Source organism: Equus quagga, chromosome 13, assembly GCF_021613505.1.
Source record: "Equus quagga isolate Etosha38 chromosome 13, UCLA_HA_Equagga_1.0, whole genome shotgun sequence".
NCBI classification, from domain to species: Eukaryota; Metazoa; Chordata; class Mammalia; order Perissodactyla; family Equidae; genus Equus; species Equus quagga.
In genome coordinates, this window is record NC_060279.1 from 88,499,980 (window position 1) to 88,512,826 (window position 12,847).

At 64.7% G+C, this 12,847-nt stretch overlaps 2 protein-coding genes across 6 annotated transcripts; both read left to right on the plus strand.

Annotated features, from left to right (window-relative positions):
* The first annotated feature begins 2,262 nt into the window (after positions 1-2,262).
* On the plus strand, positions 2,263-4,465 carry ASPDH (aspartate dehydrogenase domain containing). 3 transcript variants are annotated; one of them, XM_046684441.1, is made up of 7 exons: positions 2,263-2,385; positions 2,710-2,854; positions 3,111-3,195; positions 3,290-3,439; positions 3,521-3,741; positions 3,811-3,965; positions 4,321-4,465. In XM_046684441.1, the coding sequence occupies exons 1-7, from the start codon at positions 2,331-2,333 to the stop codon at positions 4,362-4,364; spliced, it is 855 nt and encodes a 284-aa protein (XP_046540397.1). In that variant the 5' UTR covers positions 2,263-2,330; the 3' UTR covers positions 4,365-4,465. The 3 variants fall into 3 exon arrangements, with proteins under 3 accessions (XP_046540397.1, XP_046540398.1, XP_046540396.1); XM_046684442.1 differs by lacking the exon at positions 3,811-3,965; XM_046684440.1 differs by having other exon boundaries at positions 3,811-4,459.
* A 113-nt stretch (positions 4,466-4,578) lies between these two features.
* JOSD2 (Josephin domain containing 2) lies at positions 4,579-9,778 on the plus strand. Of its 3 annotated transcripts, none has more exons than XM_046684445.1 (5): positions 4,579-5,019; positions 5,564-5,723; positions 7,263-7,388; positions 8,629-8,823; positions 8,916-9,778. In XM_046684445.1, exons 2-5 carry the CDS (start codon positions 5,578-5,580, stop codon positions 9,013-9,015), a joined length of 567 nt encoding a protein of 188 aa, XP_046540401.1. In that variant the 5' UTR covers positions 4,579-5,019; positions 5,564-5,577; the 3' UTR covers positions 9,016-9,778. The 3 variants fall into 3 exon arrangements, with proteins under 3 accessions (XP_046540401.1, XP_046540400.1, XP_046540399.1); XM_046684444.1 differs by having other exon boundaries at positions 4,579-4,977; positions 5,561-5,723; XM_046684443.1 differs by having other exon boundaries at positions 4,580-4,977.
* Positions 9,779-12,847: the final 3,069 nt, after the last annotated feature.

Sequence of the window (12,847 nt, forward strand, 5' to 3'; positions counted from 1 at the left end):
CATTTGGTGGGTCACAGTTCTGGCTCCAGGAATCCCAGATCAAGGTGTGGGCAGGGCTGAGCTCCCTCTGGATTGGGTTCTGGGGTCCTCGTCGCCTCTTCCAGCTCCTGGTCCCCCCAGACCTTCCTTGTGGCAGCGTCACTGCGATCTCCACATGGCCTTCTCCCTGTGTCTTGTCACCTTGTCTTCCCTCTGAGCGTGTCTGTGTCCCAGTTCTCCCTTTTTATAAGGACACCGGGGTTATTGGATTAGGGCCCACCCTCCTCCAGCAGGCCCTCGTTGTGACTGGCTCATCTGCCAAGACCCTGTTTCCAAATTGGGTCCCATTCACAGGTCCTCGAGGTCAGGACTGCGGCCTCTCTGTTTGGAGGACACAATTCAAGCCACAACAGAGCCGAACCAGAGTGTCCTTCTCCACTGCAGACCCATTTGTGACACTGCCTGGCGACAGCGACAGCGGGTGGCACCGAAGGGGAGGGGAGGAGTGATGGGGCGGGTGTGAGGGTTCAAGGGGAGCTCTCGCTGCACCCGGGCCTGCTGGGCAGGAGGGGAGCTGCGCTGTGGTCAGGTGAACACAGAGGCAGGAGGGATGGGGCCCGGGACCTGGGAGGGGGGAGGCCACCGTAGAGCCCCCAGGGGCGGGACAGGAGCCAGCAAGGGGGAGCGAACACCGGGAGTCAGCCAGGACCGTGGGCAGCTGCTGGGGGGGGCCCAAGGAGGCCAACGTGCCAGCACAGCCTCAAGAGGACTGGGGTGGCCAGTTCTGTGTAGACAGGCAGATGCCAACTAGAAGCAGGGGGTCCAGGCAGGACAAGGCGTGTGGACACGCAGGGCTGGGAGAGGGGAGCAGGCTGGGTCTCAGTCCCCTTTCTCCCCTCGCCTCTGCCCATCCTGGCCCCCATACGTGGCAGACCTGGGTGCTGTGGGACCCCCAGGCCCCATGGACTCCACGACTGAAGGTATGGTCCGTGTGCCAGGCCTGCCCCTCTTCCCTGGCTGTTTCTGCCCCACAGCATCCCCCACCGGCCCCCAGGGCTCTTAAAGCAAATTCTTCCCTTATCAGCCACTGTCGCCTCTGCTGCGACGGGACCGTCTGGCTGGGGTCTCAGGCCCTATCTCTCTGCTCTGCCTGCTCCACTGCCTGTGGACCCGGGACTCTCCCCCTCGCTCCCTCTTTCATGCTCTTTCTCTCTCGTCCTCTTTCAGCGCCCCGATCCTGGTTGCCATGGCAACGCTGCAGCGGGTACCAGGTGGCGGCTGGGGGCAGGGCTCTGCCGCAGCCTCCGCCATTTCCGATGCCAGGCACCCGCGAGGCGCAGGGCTGGGGCTCATTTCGGGGGGCACTCGGGGCCTCCCCAGGCCTGGCAGGCAGATGGGAGGTGGGGAGAGGGGAGGGACATGTGTGGGAGCGAGAATGTTCCATGAGGGGCTGGGGGGGGGGGGGGGGGGGGGGGGGGGGTCGGGGCGGGGGGGGGGAGGATGAAAGGTGGGAAGTCAAGGTGAACTGAGGGGTGATCAGGTGGAGGGAGGAAGGTTCTGGAGAGGGGCTGGGGAGATGGGCCCACTGAGGCTAGGATGAGCCCAATACGCACTCTGGCTGCCTTGTGGGGAGACGGGGCATGACCAGGCCAGGCCTTCTTCGGACCTCTAGGTGGGGAGGAGGTGAGGGCCTGGCCCGGCTGGGGACAGGATGGCAGCCAGCCCAGAGGAGGTGGGGGAGGGGGGAGCTGGAGGGCCAGAGAGCCAGGGAGAGGCCGAGAGACAGCGGCAGAGTGGGAGCGAGATCAGAGACCGAGAAAGAGAAGGGAGAAAACACGGAGGAGAAATGTTGACGAGAAACACGGCGCCCGAGGCACAGGGAGCGGCCTTGAGGGCGGGGATTGGAAAGGCAGGGGCAAGGGACAGACTGCGAGCCCAGCGTCCCGTCACCATCTCCTCTCCCTGGCTCCCAACCCTCTCTACCCGCCCCCCAAGCAGGATGCAGTTTCCATGGCAACCTGGCCGGCCCCGAAAGGGGGGCGGGGGACTGCAGAGGAAATTTTCCACATCAGCAGGAAAGGAGGAGGGCGCGATGCAGAGAAGGACCTGGCCGGGTATAGTGGGGACCACGCGGGGCCCCTGGAACCCCGAGTCACCGCGGCCACGGCCCCAGGATGCTGCCCCGCCCCCAGGCAGCCAACCTGCGCCCCCACCTCCGGGCGCCGCGGGAAGGGGGAAGGTTCTGGAGAGGCTCGGGGTCAAATGTCCAAAGATCAGCCGCAGTCCAGGCCTCGGGTGTGGGGGCAGCGAGCAGCCGACGGAGCTCCGCCCGCGAGCGCAGCTGCCAGGGCATGGCCCTCGACGGGGCGCCGCGGAGGGTGGGGGTGGTGGGCTACGGCCGCCTCGGTGAGTCCCTGCCCGTCTGGGGCCTCTTCCCAGGCCCCTTCCTGAAGCCCCCAAAAGTCCCTGTGCCCCCGACAAACACACCTTTCATCAGTGTTCATCTGGGCCCTGGCTCTGTCTCCGTGCCTCCAGGGGCATCTTCCACTTTCCATATCGGGGCTCCGTCCCCCTCTCTCTGGGTCCCTGTCCCCCTCTCTCTGGGTCTCTGTCCCCCTCTCTGGGTCCCTGTCCCCCTCTCTCTGGGTCCCTGTCCCCCTCTCTCTGGGTCCATGTCCCCCTCTCTCTGGGTCCCTGTCCCCCTCTCTGAGTCTCCTTTCGTCTCCCCAGGACAGTCCCTTGTTTCCCACCTGCTGACCAAGGGACCGGAACTGGGCCTAGAACTTGTTTTTGTCTGGAATCGCGATCCAGCACGAATGGCGGGGAGCGTGCCCCCTTCCCTGCAGCTCCAGAACCTCGCTGCCGTTGGGGAGAGGTCAGTGACCTCACCCTCAAGAGTGGGGCTGCCTGAAGCTCCTGTCTGGCCTCCCTTGGGTGCTGTGTGATTTTGGTCGAGTCCCTTACCCTTTCTGGGCCTTGGTTCACCCAAATGTGAAACGAGACAAGCCATCCAGCCTGTTTCCCCTCCCGGGCCAGGGTGAAGCCTGCCAGGCCTCTATAAACTCTGAGGGGCCTTGGGAGGGGAGACCTAATGCGGCTCCAAGGCCCTCCCCCATCTCTCCGTCTCCCAGGCACCCTGACCTTGTGGTGGAAGTGGCCCATCCCAAAATAATCCACGAATCTGGGGCACAAATCCTGCGTTATGCCAATCTCCTGGTGAGCCCCACCCCTTCCGCCATGCCCCGCCCCCCGACCCCCAAAGTGGGACGGGTCCCCTGACCTCAGCCCCTCCCACCTGCACCTGCCCCAGGTGGGGTCCCCCTCAGCCCTGGCTGACCCGGCCACAGAGCAGCAGCTCCTGGAGGCCTCGCGCCGCTGGGACCACGCTGTGTTTGTGGCCCGGGGGGCCTTGTGGGGCACTGAGGACATCGCCAGGTTGGACGCAGCCGGGGGCCTCCAGGTGAGGGCCCGCTGGGCTCCCCGGGAACCGGAGGGGGCCTGCAGAGACCCCCGGGCCCCCTGACCCCAGTCTCACTTCCAGAGCCTCCGTGTCACCATGGCCACGCACCCCGATGGCTTCCGGCTCGAGGGCGCCCTGGCTGCGGCGCACAGCACGGGGCCTCGCACGGTGCTCTACGAAGGCCCCGTGCGCGGGCTCTGCCCCTTCGCCCCCCGCAACTCCAACACCATGGCGGCCGCCGCCCTGGCCGCCCCCAGCCTGGGCTTCGACCGCGTGATCGGGGTGCTTGTGGCCGATCTCAGGTGAGCTAAGCCGAGCCGGGGCTTGGGCCGCAGCCGGGCCGGCCACACTGACCGCTCTGCCCGCCCCAGCCTCACGGACACGCACGTGGTGGACGTGGAGCTGAGCGGACCCCCGGGCCCCACGGGCCGAAGCTTTGCTGTGCACACCCACAGGGAGAACCCCGCCGAGCCAGGCGCCGTCACCGGCTCCGCCACTGTCACCGCCTTCTGGCACAGCCTCCTGGGTGCGGCCGGGCCCCCGTCCCCGGGCCTGGGCTCCCGGGCTCTGCAGGGCGTGGGTCTCGGGCGCTGCTGCTTCTGCAGCTGTGGTTGATGACCGATCTTTATTTCTGAGTCCCCTTAACCTTCCACTCCACGGCTCTGAATCTGCGTCTCTCTCTCTCTGTCCAGGTCTCCTCTTTCTGAGTCTGTGTCCCCCGCTCTCTGGGACCCTCCCTTCCCTCTGTGTCTCTGTCCCCCTCTGGGTCCCTGGCCCTCTCTGCAGGTCTTCCTCCACCCCCGGCTTGCTCTGTCCCCTCCTCCAGGTGTCTGTCTCTCTCCCTCTCTGTCTCAGCCTCTCATTCCCCGTATCCCCCGCAGGCTGCTGCCAGCTCCCCTCCAGGCCCGGGATCCATCTCTGCTGAGAAGCCTGCTCCTGCCCCAGAGGACATGCTCGGCTCATTGACCCCCTCCCCACCCTCCCGCTGCCCTGGCCTCAGTTTCCCTGGATCTCCCTCTTGTCTCAGTAAATATTGGAGGCTTTTCTCTCAGCACGGTCTGGCGTGTGCTCCCTTTTTGCCCTTCTGTGACGTCACGCTGTATCTTCATGCTAAGCATGACGCCGCCGGAGGGGGCGGGCACACATGGGAGTAACACTCCCGGAAGCTATCGCGAGAGCCTACCCACTACATTTCCCAGAACCCTCTGAGCAGCAGGGGGCGTGGTAGTGCACGGAGGGTTGGGCCTCTAGACGGCACATTTCCGGGATTCGCCGCAGGGACTGACGGGAGTTGTAGTCCCGCCTTCTTGGGGCGAGAGCGGACTTCCGGGTCACGCTACCCAATCGCTCCGTGCCGAGCAAGAGCACTTGGGGGGCCCGCCGGGAGTCGTAGTCCAGCACCCGCGGGCCGCCGGGAGGTGTAGTCCGTCCCGCTTGCCCAGTCACAGCGGCGCAGCCAGCCCCGCGCTCGGAGCCCGGAGCCGCCGGCCAGGGGGATGCGGGAGCCCCTGGTTCGGGGGAGCAGAGAGGCAGGCGGGGTGAGGGTCGTTGCCAGGCAACGGGCAAGCGTGGCGGTTGGGGTACGGGTCGGGGAAAGGGCTCTGTTGCTTGGTGTCTGGGGAGGGGGCCCTGTTGCCAGGTGACAGGAGGAGAGAATCCTGTTGTTTAGTGAACAGGAGAGGAGACTTTTGTTGCTAGGCGACCAGAAGAGACCCTGTTACCTAGAGACAGGGGAGGAGGATCCCTCTATTGCTAAGTAACAGAGAAGAGAGTTGTTACCTAGTCGGGGCGGGGGGGATCCTCTGTTGCTAGATAACCAGAGAGCGAGCCTGTTACCTAGAGACAGGGGAGGAGGTTTCTCTGTTGCTAGGTGACCACCATAGGGACCCTTTCGCTCAGGGATGCGGTGGGGGTGGTCCTCTGTTGCTAGGTGAGCAGAAGAGAGAGCATTTTTCCTGGGAGTAGGGGGTGGAGGTACCCTCTTGCCAGGAGAAGACCCGGGAAGCAGGGTCAGGGGCCCAGTGTCCCCTCACCACCAATGGCGGTGCCCCCAGGGCCTGCTGGCAGGTTGGGCCTCCAGATCGCGGGCCCCCTGAGTACCTTCTCCCCACGCCCCCTAAGCAGGAGCCGAGGACGGCATGTCCCAGGCCCCAGGAGCACAGCCGAGCCCGCCCTCCGTGTACCACGAACGGCAGCGCCTGGAGCTGTGTGCCGTCCACGCCCTCAACAACGTCCTGCAGCAGCAGCTCTTCACCCAGGAGGCTGCCGACGAGATCTGCAAGAGGTGACCGTCCGCCGCCCTCACCACCGGAGAAGCGGGGCCCGCAGAGGCCCAGCCACCGGCCTGCGTCTCCCAGCGAGGCCAGGGCCGAGCCGGGGGTCTCAGAGAGGGAGCCGTGGCCTCCCGCACCTATCTGTCCCCACGCCTCAGCCCCAGCTCAGGCCCCACCCTCTCTTATCTGGGCCCTCCTTGTCCCCACTCCCCTCCAGCCTCCCAGCTTCCAGTTTTTCTCCTCCAGTCCATGCTACACACGCCCCACACTGCCGCTGCCCCTCTGCTGCTCACCGTCCTCTCGTGGCTCCCCGGCCCCCCTGGGAGATGTCCAGAGCCCCACAGCCTGAGAACCAAGGCGTGGCTTGCTCTGGTCCCCACCTGCCTCTGCAGCTTCATATCTTGCCGCTCCCCTCAAACCAAACTGCTCTCCGGCCCCTGAATGAGCCACCCCATCATGCCTCTGGGCCTTTGCACGGGCCATTCTTTCTGCCTGGCACGGCTTCCTCCTCTTGGCAGCCCAGAAGGTTCCTCCTCTCTATTCAAGATGTCAGACATCACTTTGTTCTCTCTCTGCCCCATCCCCGCCTCTGTCGCCACAGCCCCGGCCCCAGCTCGGGCCCCATCACCACCTAGACCCTCCCTCGGTCGCCAGTCCCTCCTCCAGTCAGTCCTGCAATGCCCCCACACCTAGAGGCGACCCTGTCTCCCCCTCTCTTCTCACAGCCCTCCCGTGGCCCCCCAGCATCCTCAGGCAGAGTCCCAACCCCTGAGGCTGATTATTATAGAACTTATTTATCTCGTGTCATTCAAAACAGGGACTGGTCAACTCCTTCACGACAAGGCCGTGCTGGAGCCCCAGAGATGAGTCCGCTAGGAGCCCGGCTTTGAGGGAGGCCAGGGAAACAGACACACAGCAAAATAACACACGAACTTTCCCCTCTCCGACCCCTCCCCCCGCCCTGCCCACCAAAGGCCCAGAGAGAGAACAGAGGTGCCGTTGTTCAGAGGAGGCAGGGCCCAGAGAGACGAGTGGTGACGGGGTGGGCCTCCCGGGCCGGGGCACAGACAGCTGGAGGAAGGGCTGGGAGGCAGGAGCACAGGAGATGTGGTTGGGGACAGGTGGCTGGGAAGGGGTGGGGCAGGAGTGAGGCTAGGAGGCCCGCAGGGGCCAGACCGGGGGGGCCTCGAAGGCCAGGCTGAGGGGCTGGGACTCTATCGTGGGGGGATGGGGAGGGCTGGGGCAGGGGCAGCACTGGGGGTAGAAGGAGCCCCCAGCCCTGTGGGAGGTGGACTGGAGGGGGAGACTGGAGGCTGGTGAGGGTCCAGGGGGAGGAGGACATGGCCTGAGCAGGGAGACAGGGTTGGAGGATGGGCAGAGAGTCGGGGGGCATGGGGAATACGACTTGGGGCTGAAGAGTTGTGGGGGCTGAAGAAAGGCAAGAGTCCAAAGGTTGGGTGACCCACGGACCCTGGGACTCTCCTGCTTTGTGGGGATAGTGAGGCCTTTCCGGGGGCCCCCCACTCAGGCTCCTACCACTCCCCAACCAGGTTGGCCCCAGACTCCCGGCTGAACCCCCATCGCAGCCTCCTGGGCACTGGCAACTATGACGTCAACGTGATCATGGCCGCCCTGCAGGGGCTGGGCCTGGCCGCCGTGTGGTGGGACAGAAGGAGGTGGGACCCACAGCACCAGGTCCTGTGTGCTGAGCTTGGCACAGGGGGGGTGATGTGATGGTAGTCAGTGTGGGACAAAGCAGGACAGGGGATGAATGGCTAGAGGGAGGGAGGAAGGGGTAGATGGATGAAGGTTTGTGTGGCTGGATGATGGCTGCCTGGCAGACAGATGGGTTGGGAGATGGGAGAAGGAGGAGCAGGATGACTAGATGGTCAATGGGATGAGTCAGTGGATGGATGATGGGTGGACTAATGGTAACTGGGTAACTAAGTGGATGGTGAGTGGGGGGTTGGATGTGTTAAGTAGGTGGTGATTGGGCAATGGGATGGATGAATAGATGGGTGGTTGAGTGAATAGAAAATGGATAGTTGGTAGGCAGTGGATAGCAAACAGGTGGTTGGGTGGGTGGATGGATCAATGCATAGATGGATGGATGGATGAATGGATGGAAGGATGGAGGGATGGGTAGGTGGATGGATGGATGGAAGAATGGGTGGGTGGATGGATGGATGGGTGGATGGAAGGATGGGTGGATGCATGGATGGGTGGGTGGGTGGATGGATGGATGGATGGATGGAAGGATAGGTGGGTGGGTGGATGGGTGGACGGATGGATAAATAGTAGATGAGCAGTTGCCTGGCTGTTGGGTAAGTTGTTGGGCTGGCGGCTGGCTGGCTGGTGGTTGATTGTGTCAGTGGGTGGATAATGTTTGGTGAATGGTAGCTGGGCAGTTGGATGGTGGATGGTTGTTAGATGGCTGGGAAGTTTGGATGGGTGGGCGGGTGGGCAGGTGATCTATGAAGGATGATAACAGATAGATGGAGAACGTCAAAGGTAGCTGTGTGAAGAGTGGATGGGGAGTTGAGTGGATGCTGTAGAAGGTGTTGGGTGGGTGGGTGGTGGTGGGATGAACAGTAGATGGGAGGTTGGATGGAGGGTGGTGGACTAGGGGTCTCGATGGGTAGGAGGGTGGTGGCTGGATGGGTAAGTGGGTGCGTCATGGGTGGATAATGGACAGATGTGTGGTGGATGGGTGACGAGTGAGTTGGGTCGGTGGCTGACTGGGGGCAGCTTTGGCTGGGTGATCAGGTGAGAGGATGGGCTGTTGGGGACAGTCCTTGGCTGGGCTCAGGCAGCCACCGCCACCACGCCAGCCTGGGCCCCAGCTGTTCAGTAACCTTGGGCCAGTGGGTGCCACTGAGGGCCGGCCTGACCACATGTCCCCGCCCACCCGCACAGGTCCCTGTCCCAGCTGGCCCTCCCCCAGGTGCTGGGGCTGATCCTGAACCTGCCCTCGCCCGTGTCGCTGGGGCTGCTGTCCCTGCCGCTGCGCCGGCGGCACTGGGTGGCCCTGCGCCAGGTGGACGGCGTCTACTACAACCTGGACTCCAAGCTGCGGGCGCCCGAGGCCCTGGGGGACGAGGACGGCGTCAGGTGAGGGGGAGGCAACCCCAGGGCTGGGGCTTGGCACCAGACCCCCTCCCCTGGAGCCCCCTGGGCCTCAGTTTCCCCATTTCTCCACCCAGGACCTTCCTGGCAGCCGCATTGGCTCAGGGCCTGTGTGAGGTGCTGCTGGTGGTGACCAAGGAGGTGGAGGAGAAGGGGGGCTGGCTGCGGACAGACTGACCCCGCGGAGGAGGGAACCACAGCTGCCCGCCCGACCGGCGCACTCCCTGTGCCTCCACGTCCGCCTCCCGAGCGAGCGCGCGCCGGGGAAGGGCCAGCCGCACCTCATGGACCCCTCCGCGGCCCGACCCCCCTCCCTGCACCCCTGCTCCCCAACCACTGCTGCCTCAGTAAACATGCTGATCTGCGCCCGGCCGGCCCGCGTCTGCTGGGCCCCTTCCTCCAGTGACTCCCGTTCATCAGAGAGGCCGGTCCCCTGTGAGCCCATGCCCCTCTCTCGGCCACCTCATGCCAGTCTCTCACCTCTCCGGGCCTCCGTTTCCTCATCGGGGACACAGCAGAAAACAGCACAATCCCTGCCCTCGCGGGGCAGCGGGCTGGGGACCAGGAGCCAATGACTCAGTGCCGTCTAGAGTGCTGTGCCGGGTGTGTGCCAAGGAGCCAGCAGGTGCTGATTTCTTGACTCAAAGCTCTACTCAGCGATTGCAGTAATGGCCCCAAAGATGTCCACGTCCTCATCCGTGGAACCGGCGAGTATGTCCCACCACGTGGCAAAGAGGAATGAAGGTTGCAAAAACACTGACCTTAAAAGAGGGACATTATCCTGCCTTCTCCCCATGGCCCAGTGAAGTCACAAGGGTTCTTAAAAGTGGAGAGGGAGGGGCCAGCCCTGGCGGCCTAGTGGTTAAGTGCAGCGTGCTCTGCTTTAGCAGCCTGGGCCCAGTTCCCAGGCACAGACCTACACCACTCTGTTAGCGGCCATGCTGTGCTGGCGGCCTACCCTCTAAAAAATAGAGGAAGATTGGCACCATGTTAGCTCAGGGCCAATCTTCCTCAGGAAAAAAAAATGTGGAGAAGAGGAGGAGAGTCAGAGGAAGGAAGCAGGGTCAGAGGGACACTACACAGCCAGCTTTGAGGATGAGAAGGGGCCGCGAGCTGGAAGTGCAGGGGGCCTCCAGGAACTGGAACAGGCAACCACGTTTTCCCCCGGGGCCTCCAGAAGGAGCCTGCCTGCCCACCCCTTGACTTAGCGCAGCGAGCCTCATCTTGGACTTCTGACCTCCAGAGCGTCAAATAAATGTGTGTTGTTTTAAGCCACTCAGTTTGTTCGAGCAGCCATGGGAAACTAATATGGTGGTGTTAGAACTCATTTAGGGCAAGGGTCTCCCTGAGAAGGTGTAGTTTGAACAAAGCCTTGAGGAAGGGGAAGGAGGGAGCCCTAGGGAGGTCTGGTGGGAAAGCATTCCAGGCAGAGAGAACAGCCAGTGCAAAGGCCCTGAGGCAGGAGTGTGCCTGGTGTGCTGGAGGAGCAGCGAGGAGGCCACTGGTGTGGCTGGAGCCAAGAGAGGGCGGGAGGGGAGGGTAGAGAGGTGACAAAGGGGGAAGATGGGGCCTGTCATAGTGGGGGACTGAGCAGAGGAAGGACAGGTCTCCACTAGGGGTCTCCCCTCGGCATTCTGACTCGAGCAGGGCCCCCTCCTGTTCTGTGTCCCTCCCTGCAGCATCCTTGTCCTGTCAGCCTTTCCATGTCCCTAAGCCCCATTGCTGGGTCCCGCCTGTGCAGCTCTCAGGCTGGGAGGAACACACAAGAGGACATGAAGACCCCGGGTCCCAGGGGTGGGGGCTTTAACGGGGGTCCCATGGGGCACTGTGGGGGCCTCAGGAAGGTGAGGGGACTGGGGGGTGGTGGTTCTAGAATTGGGAGCGGCTCTGAGTGGGACCTGGACGGCGGAAGAGCGGCTGCCCTGAGGGCTTCCCTGAGGAGGTGATGAGAGATGGGGGGTTGCTGAGGGTGCGGAGGGGCTGGACCTGGTCCAGGGCGGTGGGGGGGTGCTGCGGCAGGGGGCAGGTCAGGCCTGGGTGCAGAAAGACCCCTCTGGGGCCGTGTAGGGGCAGACGGGCGAGGACGAGGCCTGAGCCATGACCTGGGGACAGAGAGGAGGTGACAGAGTCAGGACAGCTCTGGGCTGGCAGGCCCTGGGGGCGAAAGAAGGGGGAGTGAAGAAGGCGCCCAGGGGTCTTGCCTGGGACCCAGAGGACAGGGGGCCACCCCCCTAGATGGGGCCCTGGGAGGAGGAGTGGGTTTGGGGGATGTGACAGGCTGAGTGACACCGGGGGAGGGGGACCAGGGTCATGGCGTCAGGGCTCACGGGCCTGTCTGGGGAGACGGACGTGTGTGAGCCCAGGGAGGGAGGCAGGTGGGGAGGGGCCGGGGCAACAGGGGGCCCCCATGAGGTGCCGGGAGGAAATGTGGGCGCAGAGGCACAGGGAGCGGGCGACGGGCCCAGGCCGGGCTCCCCGGACACGCGGCTCCTCCAGGGACGCGCGCCGACCCCGACGCCGCAGGACGCGCTTGTGGAAGGCCAGCCCGTGACAGTGACGGTGACATGGGGACTTGGGCTTGGTGGGTCCTGGTTCCCGAGAGGTCACAGGGCAACTGGTAAACTGAAAAGTCACACAGTACAGGAGGGCAAAGCGCTGGAGTCCCCAGGACCCCACGTCCGGGGCGGCCCCGCGCGCCCCGCCCTCCGCCCAGGCCCCGCCCTCCGCCTCCGGCTCCGCCTCCCCGGCCGCTCCCTCTGTGTCCCTCGCGTGGTCCCTCCTTCTGGATGTTTCTCTGTCTCTCTGTCTGTCTCTGGGTCTGTTGCCCCTCACCCCCCGGCCCTGGCTCCTCCTGGGCCCCCTGGGCCCCCCGCCCTCTGTGCCTGTCGCCTGTCCCGTCCCGTCCCAGACAGGCTGGCGGGACTCCCTGAGTGTTTCTATTCTGGGGCCTGAGTGACCTCCCCAGGTGCCTCCCCAGCTGTGGCCTAATATGGTCCGAGCGAGGAGCCCGCAGGGGAGGGTGGGACCCGGGGGGGCGCGGGGAAGGCGTCCAGGCGGCCTCCCTCACCCCAGCTCGCGGCCCCCCTCCTGCTCTGCGCAGGTGAGAGCCCGGGCAGGCCCGGTGTGTGCATTGATTGAGCACTTACTGTTTGCCCCTTACTCGGTGCCCCGGGCACCCTCACTGGCCCTCCCCTGCGGGGGCCCCCACTTCTCACGGGAACAACGCCTGTCCCCAGGCCCGGGGCGCCCAGCCAGGCTGGTCCCAGAGCTTCGGGTGGTGGGGGGGGCTCCCTGGGGTCCCGGCTGCCCCGTTGGGGGCGCCCCGTGCAGCCCCGCAGGGGCCTCTCTGGCTGCCCGGTCGCAGGAGGGGGGGCCGCGGTCACGAGGCAGGTGCAGGGGTGTGACAGCTGTCCCCGCGGCCCGCGGTGCTGACAGCTGAGGCCCGATTTAGCTCGCGGGCCGGGGGCTGACCAGATAAGGCGGTGGGGGGAGCGGTCCCGCCCTCCAGGGGCAGCCCTTAAATCGCCCGGCCCGGCCCGGGGGGCGGCAGCCTCGGACGCCAGGTGAGAGGGGCCGCCTCCTCCCTCGACCTCCCCGCCGTCCCGCCCGCAGCGGCTCCCGGTCTCCGGCTCTCTCTGTCGCGCGCTCCTCTCTCCATCCGTCTGTCCGGCTCTTCCCGTCTCGTCCCCTCTGCCCTCCACCTCTCCCCTCCCGGTTCTGAATCTCCGCCGCGGCGTGTCTTCCTTCTGCCTCTTGCCCCGTCCCCTCTCATCTCCTTCTCCTCTGACTTTCCATGTCTCTCCTGTCTCTGTTTGTCTCTTCCTCTCTGTGTCTCTCCCAGTCTCTCTCTTTCCACTTCTTTGTCTCTCCCTGACTTTCTCGCTCTGTCTCTCTGTCTTCCCATTTCTCTCTCCATCTCTCTCTCCCCCTGCCCCCCACTCCTCTCTCTTCTCCCCTGTTTCTCTCTCCCCACCTATTTCTCTCTCCATCTCTCCCTGTCTCTCTGCCT